The following is a 19,119-nucleotide window of genomic DNA, read 5'->3' on the forward strand; positions in this document are numbered from 1 at the left end:
GATGATGAAGGGATGTATGATAATGATGAAGGGATGTATGATGATGATGATGATGATGATGGGATGTATAATGATGATGAAGGGATGTATGATGATGATGATGATGATGAAGGGATGTATGATGATGATGATGATGATGAAGGGATGTATGATGATGATGATGATGATGAAGGGATGTATGATGATGATGAAGGGATGTATGATAATGATGAAGGGATGTATGATGATGATGATGATGAAGGGATGTATAAATGATGATTGAGAAAAGCAAAAACAGAAAGAAAGATTCCAGCAGTATTATTGATTATTTATTGGGGTGATTTAAATATTGAATGAGTGTTGGTTTATCTCAAGGTTGTGGAACTGTAAATGTTATAAGGGCCTAATGATATACATTTGGACTGGATACCCACTACTGAATGTTAGGGAGCTTTGCAATGAGCCAAATATATATATTGAGCTATATATTAACGATGGTAGGTTAATCTTCACTCTTCAATGACACATTATTTAATGACAGTCACTCTCCTACCTACTGCCGTTGACAAACCACTAGGCAATTGTGTCCTCGTTATTGAGTTAACGCCTTTGAGAAAATTAGTTGTGTGTGTCACACACACACACACACACAGTCTTGTATAACTGACCTTGTGGGGACACATCATTCAGTCCCATTCAAAATCCTATTTTCCCTAACGCTAACCCAAAAACCTAACCTTAAGCCTAACCCTAACCCTAGCCCCTAACCCTAAAACTAATCATAGCTCCTAACCATGACCCCAAACCTAATTCTAACCCTAACACTAATTCTAACCTTAACCCTAAACCCCCTAGAAATAGCATTTTACCTTGTGGGGACTAACAAAATGTCCTCAGTTGGTCACATTGTTGTTCGTTTACTATTCTTGTGAGGACTTCTGGTCCCCCACAAGTATAGTTAAACACGTCCACACACACACACACACACACACACACAGCTGATGGTGCACAATCAACTCATCCTAGCCTGAGGATATAGGAGCCATGTAAATGAGTCTGTGTGGTGGAACATTCATATGCTGCGTCCCAAATGGCACCCTATTCCATATTTTGACCAGGGCCCATAGGGAAACCCATAGAGCTCTGGTCAAAAGTAGTGCACTTTATAGGGAATAGGGTTCCATTATGGGATGCATATGGTAGAGCATGGCGCTTGCAACGCCAGGGTTGTGGGTTCGATTCCCATGGGGCACCAGTACGAAAAAGTATGAAAATGTATGCACTCACTACTGTAAGTGGCTCTGGATAGGAGCGTCTGCTAAATGACTAAAATGTAAATGTGTTGTAAAAATGCAGCCATAGGCCACTGATCACGAGACCTCATCAGGAAACAACAGGCTGCTCGTTCACTGCTCTGTCTCACCGGGAAACGCTTCGCTACATTATCAAGACAAATAAAGAGCTAAAGCACCATCGTATCCAAACGCCTGTATCTCTGTACTGTAACAATATTATGAAGAGGAAGAGAGCTCTGTAGCTCTGTACTGTAACAATATTATGAAGAGGAAGAGAGCTCTGTAGCTCTGTACTGTAACAATATTATGAAGAGGAAGAGAGCTCTGTATCTCTGTACTGTAACAATATTATGAAGAGAGCTCTGTAGCTCTGTACTGTTACAATATTATGAAGAGGAAGAGAGCTCTGTAGCTCTGTACTGTAACAATATTATGAAGAGGAAGAGAGCTCTGTAGCTCTGTACTGTAACAATATTATGAAGAGGAAGAGAGCTCTGTAGCTCTGTACTGTAACAATATTATGAAGAGGAAGAGAGCTCTGTAGCTCTGTACTGTTACAATATTATGAAGAGGAAGAGAGCTCTGTAGCTCTGTACTGTTACAATATTATGAAGAGAGCTCTGTACTGTAACAATATTATGAAGAGGAAGAGAGCTCTGTAGCTCTGTACTGTTACAATATTATGAAGAGGAAGAGAGCTCTGTAGCTCTGTACTGTAACAATATTATGACTTCAGCATGAAGACATGCCTGGCGGCGTTGGATCGCTGTACTATGGTGGGCATTTGGGCGGGTGGCAGCAGGGATGGAGCTGGAGAATCATTGTATCTTTCTTTTTCTTTTGTTTGATAAAAACAATGCAATACACTTTATGCAATATTCATAAAGTGATGATTGTTTCATGACCACACACACAGCAGTGCTGTTAATATTGGAGGGCTTCGGGGAAAAACACAGTACTATAAGCCTTATGGTGCTCTTTCATTGTTTCATTAGTCAAACACACACATCACACACACTTCACGCTGTCTAAACGTCAGTTTAATTTTCACATTTGCCAGTCTTCATAGGACATTAATTCATCAATCTGTATGCAGAACGGCCCCTTATTACTTCAATTCAACCTGTAATTATTCCTACCTGGGTTGCGTCCAAAATTCAACCCTATCCCCTTTTTTAGTGCACTACTTTTGGAAATAATTGCACTATGTAGGGAATAGGGTGCCATTTGGGATGCAGACTTCTTGGAGTCGTATGGTTGGTGATTGGCTTCAGGCAGGTATCCTGCTGGAAGGCTTCTGCACATTAGCACACACAGAGAGAGTGAGAGGCCCATTGCCCTGATTACTCACATCTGGTCATTAAAGTTGTATGTGTTTTCTGCCAGAGAAGTGGTGCTGCAATCACAAGATGGACAGAGGAACAAGTGGCACCACCTGCATAGCAAACTACGATCTGATTGGTTCCTGGGTTAATTACTGAGCTCTGATTGGCTCTATAGGGGTTCTTAACAGGACTTTGTTATAGGCTGCTGTACAGGTGTTGGATCTTAATTTGACCAGTATTGTCACAGCAAAATAATCCTGCAGCAACAGGATTTGAACACTCACACTTTTACACTGATGTAATGTTGCTTGATCGGTGGTTAAACTATTAGCTGGCCAAAATTAGGGCTACATGAAAAGGGCAGTACTGTTAATATAACCGTGTGGGTTTTCAGTGAATTCATGTAAATCACGAAGCTCATCTGCATTTCCTGCAGCGCAGGATAATTCTCAGCGACAACAGTGTGATCAAAGTAAGATCCTACATGTGTAGTGGACACACTGAGGCCAAACAGAGGACAGCAAAGGGAGAGTCAACTTGAGTCCCATACGAACAGGCACTAATGATCCCTCAGGCACTAATGATCCCTCATTCTCATAGGCTCTGTACACACTCAAGATGTACAATAATAATAATAATAATAAGCCATTTAACAGACGCTTTTATCCAAAGTGACTTACAGTCATGTGTACAGAGTAGTGTGTTACCAATTGTATTCTTGGTGACTATGGTCCCAGCTGCCTTGAGATCATTGACAAGATCCTCCCGTATAGTTCTGGGCTGATTCCTCACTGTTCTCATGATCATTGCAACTCCACGAGGTGAGATCTTGCATGGAGCCCCAGGCCGAGGGAGATTGACAGGTCTTTTGTGTTTCTTCCGTTTGCAAATAATCGCACCAACTGTTGGAATCTGATTGATTGATTGCTTCTGTGGACAGGTGTCTTTTATACAGGTAACAAGCTGAGATTAGGAGCACTCCCTTTAAGAGTGTGCTCCTAATCTCAGCTCGTTACCTGTATAAAAGACACCTGGGAGCCAGAAATCATTCTGATTGAGAGGGGGTCAAATACTTATTTCCCTCATTAAAATGCAAATCAATTTATAACATTTTTGACATGCGTTTTTCTGGATTTTTTTGTTGTTATTCTGTCTCTCACTGTTCAAATAAACCTACCATTAAAATTATAGACTGATCATTTCTTTGTCAGTGGGCAAACGTACAAAATCAGCAGGGGATCAAATACTTTTTTCCCACACTGTATCATTGCGAAAGCAACATCTGCACTGAGGAAAAAACACACATTTACATTGTACTGAACAGGAGGTGTTAACCATAGAGTTGGAGTATATTAGACCCATTAGTACACCATAGGAAATAGTTCCATTGAATCTGCAGTGGTAAAATATTGGTCAACATTTTATTACTTAAAACAGTGATGTACTGTATCTACACTGAACAAAAATATAAATGCAACATGCAACAATTAAAAAAATTGTACTGAGTTACAGTTTAAATAAGAAAATCAGTCAACTGAAATAAATTCATTAGGCCCTAATCTATGGATTTCACATGACTGGGAATACAGATCTGTTGGTCACAGATACCTTTAAAAAAAAGTAGGACTGTATCTGGTGTGACCACCATTTGCCTCATGGAGCGCAACACATCTCCTTCGCATAGAGTTGATCAGGCTGTTGATTGTGGCCAGTTGTAACGCCCTGGCTCCGGGACTCTGAATATTGAGCCAGGGTTGTTCATTCTTTTGGGTGTATTTCTATGTGTTTGGTCAAGTGACTCCCAATCGGAGGTAACGAGTGTCAGCTGTCGGCTCGTTATCTCTGATTGGGAGCCATATTTAATCTGTTTGTTTTCCGTTGGGGGTTGTGGGTTTTTGTTCATTGTTCAGTAGTTGTCACTGAGGACTTCACGGATCGTGTTTGTTTTGTCGTGTGTTTCAATATTAAAATCATCATGTTCACTCCCAACGCTGCGCTTTGGTCATACTTCATAGGCGATCGTGACACCAGTGGAATGTTGTCCCACTCCTCTTCAATGGCAGTGCAAAGTTGCTGGATATTAGCGGGAACTGGAACATGCTGTCGTACCAGTCAATCCAGAGCATCCCAAACATGCTCAATGGGTGACATGTCTGGTGAGAACTGGGCCATGGAAGAACTGGGACATTTTCAGCTTCCAGGAATTGTGTACAGATCCTTGCGGCATGGGGCTGTGCATTATCATGCTGAAACGAGGTGATGGCGGCGGATGAATGGCACGACAATGGGCCTCAGGATCTCGTCATGGTGTCTCTGTGCATTCAAGTTGCCATCGATAAAATCAATTGTGTTCGTTGTCCATAGCTTATGCCTGCCCATACCATAACCCCACCGCCACCATGGGGGATTTTGTTCACAACGTCGACATCAGCACACCGCTCGCCCACACAACACCATACACGCTGTCTGCCATCTTCCCGGTACAGTTGAAACTGTGATTAATACGTGAAGAGCACACTTCTCCACCGTGCCAGTGGCCATCGAAGTTGAGCATTTGCCCACTGAAGTTGGTTACGACGCCAAACTGCAGTCAAGTCAAGATCCTGGTGAGGACGACGAGCACGCAGATGGGCTTCCCTGAGACGGTTTCTGACAGTTTGTGGACAAATTCTTCGTTTGTGCAAACCCACAGTTTCATCAGCTGTCCGGGTGGCTGGTCTCAGATTATCCCGCAGGTGAAGAAGCCTGATGTGGAGGTCCTGGGCTGGCGTGGTTACACGTGGTCTGAGGTTGTGAGGCCGGTTGGACGTAGTGTCAACAGCTCTGGTGGACAATCCTGAAGTCAGCATACCAATTGCACGCTCCCTCAAAACTTGAGACATCTGTGGCATGGTGTTGTGTGACAAAACTGCACATTTTAGAGTGGCCTTTTATTGTCCCCAGCACAAGGTGCACCTGTGTAATGATCATGCTGTTTAATCAGCTTCTTGATATGACACACCTGTCAAGTGGATGGATTATCTTGGCAAAGGAGAAATGCTCACTAACAGGGATGTAAACAAATGTGTGCACAAAATTTGAGAGAAATACGTTTTTTGTGCGTATGGAAGATTTTGGGGATATTTTGTGTCAGCTCAATGAAACATGGGACCAACACTTTACATGTTGTGTTTATATATTTTTTGTTCAGTGTAGATCGGTGGTATAAATGTTATTATGTTTAGATCAGATTACCATGATTTGGTTAAGGGCGAGAAGGACAACTGCTTGGTTCGTGTCTGCATGTATGTAACAAACACAGATGAAATGGAAAATAGCCATTTAAACAGGTATAGCAGCTCCTTCTGACACGACATTCAAAGTAAACTGCTCTTCGTTCTCTGTTGCCAAATCATTTTTATATCAGCACAGGGACACAGCACTTTATATCACTTTAGTGTTGTGGAAGAACCTATTTCTGGACAGATTATTCAAATCTCACCGTCTTCGTCCCAAATAGTCTTCGTCCCAAATAGCACCCTTTTCACAACGTAGTGCACAACCTTTGACCAAGAAACATAGGGCTCCGGTCAATAGTATTGCACTAGGGAATAGGGTGCTACTGGGCTCTGGTCAAAAGTAGTGCACTATGTAGGGAATAGGGTACCATTTGGGACACAGCCCCAGTGTGTGGAGGGAGGAAGGAGAGGCTGCCTTCTATTTCTACTGTTTCTCTCCTGGGGTTTAGACTGATCTGCTGCACTGGATACACATGTAGCATCACACACACACACACACACACACACGCACCAACCTGCTTCCTCTTTAAGGGGTTTGTGTAGTAATGGCTAATGGCAGTACATCTTAACAGTCTCAATGGTTGTAATGGCAGTACATCTTAACAGTCTCAATGGTTGTAATGGCAGTACATCTTAACAGTCTCAATGGTTGTAATGGCAGTACATCTTAACAGTCTCAATGGTTGTAATGGCAGTACATCTTAACAGTCTCAATGGTTGTAATGGCAGTACATCTTAACAGTCTCAATGGTTGTAATGGCAGTACATCTTAACAGTCTCAATGGTTGTAATGGCAGTACATCTTAACAGTCTCAATGGTTGTAATGGCAGTACAGCTTAACAGTCTCAATGGTTGTAATGGCAGTACATCCTAACAGTTACAGTGGTTGTAATGGCAGTACATCTTAACAGTGTCAATGGTTGTACAGCCCATATGTGAACAGTCTCAATGGTTGTATATTTTTAGGGCCAATTATGCTGTTGGTTCATTCGCTGGTACCTGCCAATACCTCTAGCTAAGGACTGGTTCCCTCTTTTGACAGAGGATGAAGGAGAAACCATAATGCATTTCATTTTACCCTCATTTTCCATTGATGCCAGACTGACAGCGAACGACCCATTACTCTCCCTTATGTTGTGCTAGTTAAAAGGGCTGTGAAGATTCCAGAGTTGCCTCCCAAATGGCACCCTATTCGCTATATAGTGCACTAGTTTTGACCAGGACCCGTGTCCAGGCTCTCTGTTTATGGAATGGCAGCAGAGTGTATTTGCAATACAGAGACTTGCGTCCCAAATGGCACCCTATTCCCTACATAGACCTGTGGGCCCTGGTCAAAAGTAGTGCACTACGTACCGATGGAGGATCTTAATTTGACCAGTATTCTCACTGCAAAATAATCCTGCAGCAGCAGGATTTGAACGTTTAGTCCATGTTGCTTGATCGGTGGTTAGGCTAGTAGCTGGCCAAAAGTAGGCTACATGAAAAGTCAGTACTGTTAATATAACCGTGTGTTACTGTGGGTTTTCACTGAATGTATGTACATGTACACTACCAGTCAACAGTTTGGACACACCTACTCATTCAAGGGTTTTTCTTTATTTTTACTATTTTATACATTGTAGAATAATAGTGAAGACATCAAAACTATGAAATAACACATATGTAATCATGTAGTAACCAAAAAAGTGTTAAACAAATCAAAATATATTTTATATTTGAGATTCTTCAAATAGCCACCCTTTGCCTTGATGACAGCTTTGCACACTCTTGGCATTCTCTCAACCAGCTTTACCTGGAATGCTTTTCCAACAGTCTTGAAGGAGTTCCCACATATGCTGAGCACTTGTTGGCTGCTTTTCCTTCGCTCTGCAGTCCGACTCATCCCAAACCATCTCAATTGGGTTGAGGTCAGGGGATTGTGGATGCCAGGTCATTTGATGCAGCACTCCATCACTCTCCTTCTTGATGATAGTCCCACTAAGCCCAAACTAGATGGGATGGCGTATTGCTGCAGAATGCTGTGGTAGCCATGCTGGTTAAGTGTGCCTTGAATTCTAAATAAATCACAGACACACCAGCAAAGCACCCCCACACCATAACACCTCCTCCTCCATGCTTTACGGTGGGAACTACAAATGCGGAGATAATCCGTTCACCCACACCGCGTCTCACAAAGATACAGCGGTTTGAACCAAAAATCTCACATTTGGATTCCAAACCAAAGGACAGATTTCCACCGGTCTAATGTCCATTGCTCGTGTTTCTTGGCCCAAGCAGGTCTCTTCTTCTTATTGGTGTCCTTTAGTAGTGGTTTCTTTGCAGCAATTCGACCATGAAGGCCTGATTCACACAGTCCCCTCTGAACAGTTGATGTTAAGATGTGTCTGTTATTTGAACTCTGTGAAGCATTTATTTGGGCTGCAATTTCTGAGGCTGGTAACTCTAATAAACGTATCTTCTGCAGCAGAGGTAACTCTGGGTCTTCCATTCCTGTGGCGGTCCTCGTGAGAGCCAGTTTCATCATAGCACTTTATGGTTTTTGCGACTGCACTTGAAGAAACTTTCAAAGTTCTTGAAGTTTTCCGTATTGACTAACCTTCATGTCTTAAAGTAATGATGGACTGTCGTTTCTCTTTGCTTATTTGAGCTGTTCTTGCCATAATATGGACTTGGTCTTTTACCAAATAGGGCTATCTTCTGTATACCCCCCATACCTTGTCACAACACAACTGATTGGCTCAAACGCATTAAGAAGGAAAGAAATTCCACAAATTAAGTTTTATCAAGGCACACCTGTTAATTGAAATGCATTCCAGGTGACTACCTCATGAAGCTGGTTGAGAGAATGCCAAGAGTGTGCAAAGTTGTCATCAAGGCAAAGGATGGCTGTTTGAAGGATCTCATATATAAAATATATTTTGTTTAACACTTTTTTGGTTACTACATGATTCCATATGTTTTATTTCATAGTTTTGATGTCTTCACTATTATTCTACATTATTCTACCAAAAAAAATAAAAATAATAAAGGATAACCCTTGAATGAGTAGGTGTGTCCAAACTTTTGACTGGTAGTGTATGTAAATGACAATGCTTATCTGTGTTTTCTGCAGTGCAGGAACATTCTCAGCAATAAAAGAGTGATCAAATTAAGATCCTGCATCTGTAAGGAATAGGGTGCCATTTGGGACACATTCAGAGTGTATTTGGAAACCAACAGACAGTTACACTAGCTCCATTACTGAGCCCCATCTCTCCTCTCAGCCTCCTCTCAGCCTCCTCTCAGTCGCCTCTCAGCCTCCTCTCAGCCTCCTCTCAGCCTCCTCATAGCCTCCTCTCAGCCTCCTCTCAGCCTCCTCTCAGCCTCCTCTCAGCCTCCTCTCAGCCTCCTCTCAGCCTCCTCTCAGCCTCCTCTCAGCCTCCTCTCAGCCTCCTCTCAGCCTCCTCTCAGTCGCCTCTCAGCCTCCTCTCAGCCTCCTCTCAGCCTCCTCTCAGTCGCCTCTCAGCCTCCTCTCAGCCTCCTCTCAGCCTCCTCTCAGCCTCCTCTCAGTCGCCTCACAGCCTCCTCTCAGCCTCCTCTCAGCCTCCTCTCAGCCTCCTCTCAGTCGCCTCCTCTCAGCCTCCTCTCAGCCTCCTCTCAGTCGCCTCTCAGCCTCCTCTCAGCCGCCTCTCAGCCTCCTCTCAGCCTCCTCTCAGTCACCTCTCAGTCACCTCTGTCACCTCTCAGCCTCCTCTCAGCCTCCTCTCAGCCTCCTCTCAGCCTCCTCTCACCCTCCTCTCAGTCACCTCTGTCACCTCTCAGCCTCCTCTCAGCCTCCTCTCAGCCTCCTCTCAGTCTCCTCTCAGTCGCCTCTCAGCCTCCTCTCAGCCTCCTCTCAGCCTCCTCTCAGCCTCCTCTCAGTCGCCTCTCAGCCTCCTCTCAGTCGCCTCTCAGCCTCCTCTCAGTCTCCTCTCAGCCTCCTCTCAGCCTCCTCTCAGCCTCCTCTCAGCCTCCTGTCAGTCGCCTCTCAGCCTCCTCTCAGCCTCCTCTCAGCCTCCTCTCAGCCTCCTCTCAGTCGCCTCTCAGCCTCCTCTCAGTCTCCTCTCAGCCTCCTCTCAGCCTCCTCTCAGCCTCCTCTCAGTCTCCTCTCAGCCTCCTCTCAGCATCCTCTCAGCCTCCTCTCAGCCTCCTCTCAGCCTCCTCTCAGCCTCCTCTCAGCCTCCTCTCAGTCGCCTCTCAGCCTCCTCTCAGCCTCCTCTCAGCCTCCTCTCAGTCGCCTCTCAGCCTCCTCTCAGCCTCCTCTCAGCCTCCTCTCAGTCGCCTCTCAGCCTCCTCTCAGTCCCTCTCAGCCTCCTCTCAGTCGCCTCTCAGCCTCCTCTCAGTCGCCTCTCAGCCTCCTCTCAGCCTCCTCTCAGCCTCCTCTCAGTCCCTCTCAGCCTCCTCTCAGCCTCCTCTCAGCCTCCTCTCAGCCTCCTCTCAGCCTCTCAGCCTCCTCTCAGTCGCCTCTCAGCCTCCTCTCAGCCTCCTCTCAGCCTCCTCTCAGCCTCCTCTCAGTCGCCTCTCAGCCTCCTCTCAGCCTCCTCTCAGTCGCCTCTCAGCCTCCTCTCAGTCGCCTCTCAGCCTCCTCTCAGCCTCCTCTCAGCCTCCTCTCAGTCGCCTCTCAGCCTCCTCTCAGCCGCCTCTCAGCCTCCTCTCAGCCTCCTCTCAGCCTCCTCTCAGTCGCCTCTCAGCCTCCTCTCAGCCTCCTCTCAGCCTCCTCTCAGTCTCCTCTCAGCCTCCTCTCTCCCCTCTCAGCCTCCTCTCAGCCTCCTCTCAGTCGCCTCTCAGCCTCCTCTCAGCCTCCTCTCAGCCTCCTCTCAGCCTCCTCTCAGCCTCCTCTCAGCCTCCTCTCAGCCTCCTCTCAGCCTCCTCTCAGTCGCCTCTCAGCCTCCTCTCTCCCCTCTCAGCCTCCTCTCAGTCTCCTCTCAGCCTCCTCTCAGCCTCCTCTCAGCCTCCTCTCAGTCTCCTCTCAGTCTCCTCTCAGCCTCCTCTCAGTCGCCTCTCAGCCTCCTCTCAGCCTCCTCTCAGCCTCCTCTCAGCCTCCTCTCAGCCTCCTCTCAGCCTCCTCTCAGCCTCCTCTCAGCCTCCTCTCAGCCTCCTCTCAGTCTCCTCTCAGCCTCCTCTCTCCCCTCTCAGCCTCCTCTCAGCCTCCTCTCTGTTGCCTCTCAGCCTCCTCTCCTCCCTCTCAGCCTCCTCTCAGTCGCCTCTCTCCAAGTCTGCATAATTTTCATGCTTAAATGGATTTATTGTGAATACCGCAAATTCTTATGAGATTTCCCTTCCCTTGCTTTCCCTCTTTCTTTCTCTTGCTCTCTCTTCTGGTCTTTCTTTCTTTCTTTCTCTCTCTCTCTCTCTCTCTCTCTCTCTCTCTCTCTCTCTCTCTCTCTCTCTCTCTCTCTCTCTCTCTCTCTCTCTCTCTCTCTCTCTCTCTCTCTCTCTGTCTGTCTGTCTCTCCTTTGTTTCTCTCAACCCTCTCTCTCTTTCTTTCTCCTCTCTCTCTTTCTCTCTCTCCCCCCTCTCTCATTCTCCTGCCCTCTCTCTCTCCCCCTATCCCCCTCCCTCCCTCCCTCCCTCCCTCCCTCTCTCCACAGATATCGGCTGCCTGTCGGTAGGAGTGGAGGGTCATGTATGATTGAAATAGCAGTAGATAATGGAACAGTGAAACATCAGGAGGAATCCTTGTTCCAGCCCGTGTCAGAGGTAAGCCCAGTTATCTGACTCAAGGACTGCATCCCAAATGGCACCCTTTTTCCTATATAGTGCCCCCTATGGACCCTGGTCAAAATGAGTGCACTATATAGGGAACAGAGTGCCATTTGGGATGGAGCGCCAGTTATCTCAGCCGAGTCCCCTGATATGTAGCCATACATTGTCTAGGTTTGGCATTTGTACTGAGGGAATATTTCCTATGATCAATTCATGTATCGTGATTATACTGTATCACAAGCAGAGGACTCAATCAAACATGCATTGTAGTGTGTGTGTGTGTGTGTGTGTGTGTGTGTGTGTGTGTGTGTGTGTGTGTGTGTGTGTGTGTGTGTGTGTGTGTGACGAGTGCGCGTGTTCTTGCATGCACGACAGCAGTGATGTATACAGATATTGTAAATGAGTTAATACAGGGAAAGCATAACATGCACCATACACTGATTATACTAAACATTAAGAACACCTTGTCTTTCCATGACATAGACTGACCAGGTGAATCCAGGTGAAAGCTATGATCCCTTATTGATGTCACTTGTTAAATCCACATCAATCAGTGTAGATGAAGGAGAGGAGACAGTTTAAAGGATTTTTAAGCCTTGAGACATGGATTGTGAATGTGTGCCATTCAGAGGGTATATAGCCTCGGTATTGTTATTTTGTGTTACTTTTTATTTTATTTTTTACTTTAGTTTATTTAGTAAATATTTTCTTAACTCTATTTCTTGAACTGCATTGTTGGTTAAGGGCTTGTAAGTAAGCATTTCACGGTAAGGTCTACACCTGTTGTATTCGGCACATGTGACAAACACAATTTTATTTTATTTTATTTGAATGCATGAGCCAAAATATTGAAGTGCCTTTGAACGGGGTATGGCCAGGCGCACCGGTTTCTGTCAAGAACAGCAACACTGCTGGCTTTTTCACGCAACACAGTTTACCGTGTGTATCAAGAATGTTTTGGGGGGACAACTCAATATTAGGAAGATGTTCTTAATGTTTTGTACACTCAGTGTCTATCGAACTGAAAATACCTCAGGTTATTTTTCTGAAGCCTAGCATGTCTAGTGTGTATGGTTATATCTCACTTGTTAAAGATGCACTATGCAGAAAGTGCTCCGCCATTTCCTGGTTGCTAAAATTAGAATAGTTCGCCTAATTACAGTTTATGTGACAAAACAAGCAAGCATAGTGTAGAGAATCATTGTACCATCTAAACTGCTGTGAAATATATTTTTCATAAGCAAACATATTGTATTTTCAGCTGTTTGAAGCTGGTTTACAAAACCGCAAAAACGAAACTTAAGACCGGGAAGCATAGAAATAGCACACATAGAACAGATCTACCGCTTCTTAGACTTGCTTTCAATGAGAATGACAGATCTATAACTTATATTTCTATGTGAATTTGTCCGGGTCGCCCTGAAAAGTTACATATTGCAGCTTTAAATTGACTGTTATGGGTGATAAGTTGTCGGTTCACTGGATTCCCAACCAGAAAACACCTGATTTGCATTCTAAATGGCACCCAATTCCCTATATAATGTACTACTTCCCATAGGGCTCTAGTCAAAAGTAGTGCCCTAAAAGTAGTGCACTATGTAGGAAATAGGGTTCTACTTGGGATGTAGGCATACTTTACCTTACCTGAAGATTTTGTATTGTTGATTACCATTGCAGGTCTTGTCTACACCGAGTATACCAAACATCAGGAACACCTTCCTAATATTGAGTTGCAACACCCCCTTATGCCCTCAGAACAGCCTCAATTCGTCGGAGGCATGGACTCTACAAGGTGTCAAAAGCGTTCCACAGGGATGCTGGCCAATGTTGAATCCAATGCTGGCACCTACTACCATACTCCGTTCAAAGGCACTTCAATATTTTGTCTTTCCCATTCCACCCTCTGAATGGCACACATACACATGTCCATGTCTCATTTGTCTCTAGGCTTAAAAATCCTTCTTTAACCTGTCTCCTCCCCTTCATCTACACTGATTTGAAGTGGATTTAACAAGTGACATAAATAAGGGATCATAGCTTTCACCTGGATTCACCTGGTCAGTCTATGTTTTGTATAGTCAGTGTCATATCATAACTGATTAAAGAAAACTAAATATCTGTAGTCATTTAGATAGAACTGTGATGTAATGAACTATACAGTGAAGGACATGGACTGTGTAGAAAAGACTAAACAAGCATTGCTGATAACTAGTGTGTGTGTGTGTGTGTGTGTGTGTGTGTGTGTGTGTGTGTGTGTGTGTGTGTGTGTGTGTGTGTGTGTGTGTGTGTGTGTGTGTGTGTGTGTGTGTGCGTGCGTGCGTGTGTACGCACACCTGTCCCCCTTCTTGCCTACCTACCTGCCTTTGAAGTTGTGCATACATTTGTCTATGTGACATCCTTCCAGGTAGCGTTGGGGCCTATTTTCCTGGGGGACGTCCCCTCCCATAGGGATCAGCCTGCCAGCACCAGGGAGGTGACGGGGTTTGTAGGCTGTATCAGGGAGCTGCAGGTCAACAATAAGGACATCTACATAGCAGGAGAGGCAATGGGCGGGAGGAACATCCAAAACTGTGACACACCTGTCTGTCAGCACCTGCCCTGCCGCAACGGAGGCACCTGTGTCAGGTAGGATATGACCATGTGGATATTTCATTAGTCTTTAATACAATATTAGTGTTATTGAAATACTGTCTTTGAGAGCTAAAGGGAAAATACTGAATTATCCAGCTCTATATAATGTGACCTAATGGTGTTAAAATACTTTAACTTTCCTACATTGATTAGTAGTAATGGACTCTTAATGAAGGTCAGGTACATCAAGGCTAATGACAATGTGAGAGGCTAGAGGGCCGGCCATATCACAGGGTATTGATTCATACCATTCATACTATCAGGCATGTTTCAGTCCACTATCTTAAGAGTCCTACCATTCATCCTACCAGGCATGTTTCAGTCCACTATGGTAAGAGTCTTTGACCAGGAGCCTGGTAATTCAGTAAATAGCTAAAGGTTACATTGACTCTCTACCCTTTACACGCTGACAACGTTAATCCATTTTTTTAAAATATATTTTTTGCTAATTGCACACTTCACACAAATGAAAAAAGAAGGTTAATAATATTTTTGTGGTCAGATCATCAAGGCTGCCAAACGCAACGCACTACCCTCAGCGTTGTTAATTATGAGTGTGAATTATATTCCATCACGGTGCCAAACCCTCTTGAACCCCATAGCTGGTATAGGGTTATAGAGAGTTCACAGAGCAATCTTCATTCAGTCAATTGACCTGGGTGGCTCTGGCATGATACTAGATGGTTAAAGGATTGGCTGTGGGCATAATGGCTGGTGATTTGATTGCTTTCTGTCTTAATGTAATCGTTCTGTCTTCTACAGCCTGTCTACATTTGCATATTACTGAGATCTATTGATAGAATTGTGTTTTTTATCATAAATGTCTAAGGCTCAGCGTCTTTGTGATTCTACTTGTAATGAAAAGTGCTATATAAAACAAATATATTATTATTATTTATTATTATGAAAACATACAATCTACCTGCAGTGAATTATAATAATAATAATAATAATTAAGACTGAACATTGCACATTGTCTGTAGTTTATAGAAGAAACAACTCAAGGTCCTAGGAATAATCATTAGGCCTAATTCTCAATGAGGAACAAACAAACACTGTCTTGGTCCCAAATGGCACCCTATACCCTACAAATGACACCCTATGCCTACAGGTCCAAGGTAGTGCACTATAAAGGGAATAGGGTGCCATTTGGAACTTAGACCTAAAATCAGATAATGCTGCAGCCTATAGTGATGATGTACAACGGTCCCCTAAGGATACTTCCGAAGAAAATGACTCATTAAAGAGTTGGAGGACATATATGTTCAAAAGAATTGTGCGATTGAATTATAGATAGATTGGCTACTGTTTGGGTATGTTCATTCTGTTCGTTGTGTTTTGAAATGTCCTACATTCAAGGCATCCCACATAACAGATAAGGGACTTCGAATACATCCTTGAGGTACGCCGGTCAAGAGGGAACAGTTAGATGAGACAGAGACAATATCTTCATGTGAGATGTAGCAGCAGAACTTCCAATAAACTAATCTGAGTCAAGGGAAGCGTCCCCTCTGGTTTTGCTAGTTTAATGTAGTAAAATGTTATATATGAAAACCAAGCTATACTGTATACTACATTTGTTATATCTATTTTTCTTCTAAAGCTATTTTGATGAGTAAAACCAAGAGTAGGACAACTCTAGTTGTCTCCATTCTTTTAACTAAGCATGCTATTAGCATGTACACGTTACCATTTTTGAAAACACTTCATATTAAGGGTTACAGTGCATTAGGAAAGTATTCAGACCCCTTGACCTTTTCCACATTTTGTTACGTTACAGCCTTATTCTAAAATTGATTAAATTGATTTTTTCCTCATCAATCTACACACAATACTCCATAATGACAAAGAAAAAACAGGCTTTTAGAAATGTTTGCAAATTTATAAAAAATACAAAACTGATATCACATTTTCATAAGTATTCAGACCCTTTACTCAGTACTTTGTTGAAGCACCTTTGGCAGCGATTACAGGCTTGAGTCTTCTTGGTTATGACGGTACAAGCTTGGCACACCTGTATTTGGGGAGTTTCTCCCATTCTTCTCTGCAGATCCTCTCAAGCTCTGTCAGGTTGGATGGGGAGGGTCGCTGCACAGCTATTTTCAGGTCTCTCCAGAGATGTTCGATTGGGTTCAAATCCGGGCTCTGGCTGGGCAACTCAAGGACATTCAGAGACTTGTCCCGAAGCCACATCTGCATTGTCTTGGCTGTGTGCTTAGGGTCGTTGTCCTGTTGGAAGGTGAAACTTCGCCCCAGTCTGAGGTCCTGAGTGCTCTGTAGCAAATTTTTAATCAAGGAACTCTGTACTTTGCTCTGTTCATCTTTCCCTCAATCCTGACTAGTCTCCCAGTCCCTGCCGCTGAAATACATCCCCACAGCATGATGCTGCCACCACCATGCTTCACCGTAGAGATGGTGCCAGGTTTCCTCCAGACGTGACGCTTGGCATTCAGGCCAAAGAGTTCAATCTTGGTTTCATCAGACCAGAGAATCTTGTTTCTCCTGGTCTGAGAGTGCTTTAGGTGCCTTTTGACAAACTCCAAGCGGGCTGTCATGTGCCTTTTACTGAGGAGTGGCTTCCATCTGGCCACTCTACCATAAAGGCCTGATTGGTGGAGTGCTGCAGAGATGGTTGTCCTTCTGGAAGGTTCTCCCATCTCCACAGAGAAACTCTGGAGCTCTGTCAGCGTAACCATCGGGTTCTCCCTGGTCAATGCCCTTCTCCCCCGATTGCTCCGTGGGAAGAGTCTTGGTGGTTCCAAACTTCTTCCATGTAAGAATGATGGAGGCCACTGTGTTCTTGGGGACCTTCAATGCTGCAGAAATGTTTTGGTACCCTTCCCCAGATCTGTGCATCGACACAATCCTGTCTCGGAGCGCTACAGACAATTCCTTCAACCTCATGGCTTGGTTTTTGCTCTGACATGCACTGTCAACTGTGGGACCTTATATAGACAGGTGTGTGCCTTTCCAAATCATGTCCAATCAATTTAATTTACCACAGGTGGACTCCAATCAAGTTGTAGAAACATCTCAAGGATGATCAATGGAAACAAGATGCACTTGAGCTCAATTTCGAGTCTCATAGCAATGGGTCTAAATACTTATGTAAATAAGGTATTTGCTAAAACCTGTTTTCGCTTTGTCATTATGGGGTATTCTGTGTAGATTAATGAGTTTTTGGGGGGGAATAAGGCTGTAACTAACAAAATGTGGAAAAGGGGAAGGGGTCTGAATGCACTGTATATAAATATATAATTATGTTGTTGTGGCTGGCTGGCTGGTGGGTGGCTAGCTGGCTGGCTGGCTGGTGCCTGGCTGGCTGGCTGGCTGGATGGTGCCTGGCTGGCTGGTGCCTGGCTGGCTGGCTGGAGGCTGGTTGGCTGGCTGGTGGCTGGCTTGCTGGTGGCTAGCTGGCGGCTGGCTGGCTGGCTGGCTGGCTGGCTGGCTGGCTGGCTGGCTGGCTGGCTGGCTGGTGGCTGGCTGGCTGGTGGCTGGCTGGGTGGGTGGGTGGGTGGTTGGCTGGTGGCTGGCTGGCGTGGGTAGGGTTGACACACACATACACACTTTAGTTCTTAATGGTTGTAATCAGAGGCTTGATTACATTAAATATGTGGTAACAAAAGGGTATTCCGATTTTTACCACAGGCAATCATTTGATTACAAAGTGTGTTTCTGTTTAGTGATTGTTGTGAATATGTAAATCACATACACACATATCATATTATCTATGTGTGAACGCACACACGTACACACACACATGCACGCACACAAAGACACCTTGTTTCAGACACACAAACACACCGTTCCACACACAAAGGACTTCTTGTTGTCTCCTCTACCATTGAAGGACTAGAACGTTACAGGAACCACACACACAAACACATTGCTATTAATTATTAAAGGCAAGGCTACATATTTAATCTGTTGAGTAGCAGATGAACTAATGAATAATGGATTGGCCTGCACATGATATCTCTGTCAGATGCGCTCTCGGGTAATCAAGCTGTGTGGTGCCTAATGTCATACACTGAGAACACCTTCCTAATATTGAGTTGCACCCACTTTTGCCCTCAGAACAGCCTCAATTCGTCGGGGCATGGACTCTACAAGGTGTCTAAAGCGTTCCACAGGGATGCTGGCCCATGTTGACTCCGATGCAGTTGTGTCAAGTTGGCTGGATGTCTTGGGTGGTGGACCATTCTTGATACAAACAGGAAACTAGTAGAAAGAGGAGGAAGAGAAGCACTACTAAGGTACACAATAGTAGATGTTGGTACTCCCTGATGAAGGCCATGCAGCCGAAACGCGTCAGATGTATTTTTAAAACCTTGTTTCTATTGAACATGTCATACTAATAAAGGCATTTTAATTAATTATATGAAGAGTGCCTTGGTCCTCCTTTCTCTTTGATGACAAACAGGAAACTGTTGAGCGGTAAAAACCCAGCAGTGTTGCAGATCTTGACACAAACCTGGCACCTACTACCAGGTGCTCCTGGCACCTACTACCAGACCCCACATAGGACATTCGACTCTGCCCGCGTCCCAAATGGCACCCTATTCCATGAATAGTGCAGTACTTTAGACCAGGGGTCTGGTAGGGAATAGGGTGGCATTAGGGAGGCTGCCTCTACAGTCCTGTACTAATTAAGTGGCAGTTGTAAGGCTCAGATCTATAGACATGTCAGGTGATGACTCTGGTCTAATACACTCTGTGAAAAGCTGCCATGGTCATTATTTGTCATTAATACAATGATTGTGATGATTGATTATGTAGACAGACAGACAGACAGACAGACAGACAGACAGACAGACAGACAGACAGACAGACAGACAGGATAATGTAGTAGAGCTCTGTCTATATATGGGAGTTGAGTATTTTCC

General features: G+C 44.5%; 1 protein-coding gene across 1 annotated transcript in view; it reads left to right on the forward strand.

Annotated features, from left to right (window-relative positions):
* Positions 1-11,516: 11,516 nt before the first annotated feature.
* Positions 11,517-19,119, forward strand: part of LOC121553208 (protein eyes shut homolog) — a 67,513-nt gene continuing 59,910 nt past the window's right edge. The window contains exons 1-2 of the mRNA XM_045217002.1: positions 11,517-11,596; positions 14,007-14,227. Coding sequence (XP_045072937.1) covers positions 11,525-11,596; positions 14,007-14,227 — 293 coding nt within the window. The 5' untranslated portion in view covers positions 11,517-11,524. The remainder of the gene's footprint in view (positions 11,597-14,006; positions 14,228-19,119) is intronic.

Source organism: Coregonus clupeaformis, unplaced genomic scaffold (genome assembly GCF_020615455.1).
Source record: "Coregonus clupeaformis isolate EN_2021a unplaced genomic scaffold, ASM2061545v1 scaf0885, whole genome shotgun sequence".
In the NCBI taxonomy this organism is placed as follows: domain Eukaryota; kingdom Metazoa; phylum Chordata; class Actinopteri; order Salmoniformes; family Salmonidae; genus Coregonus; species Coregonus clupeaformis.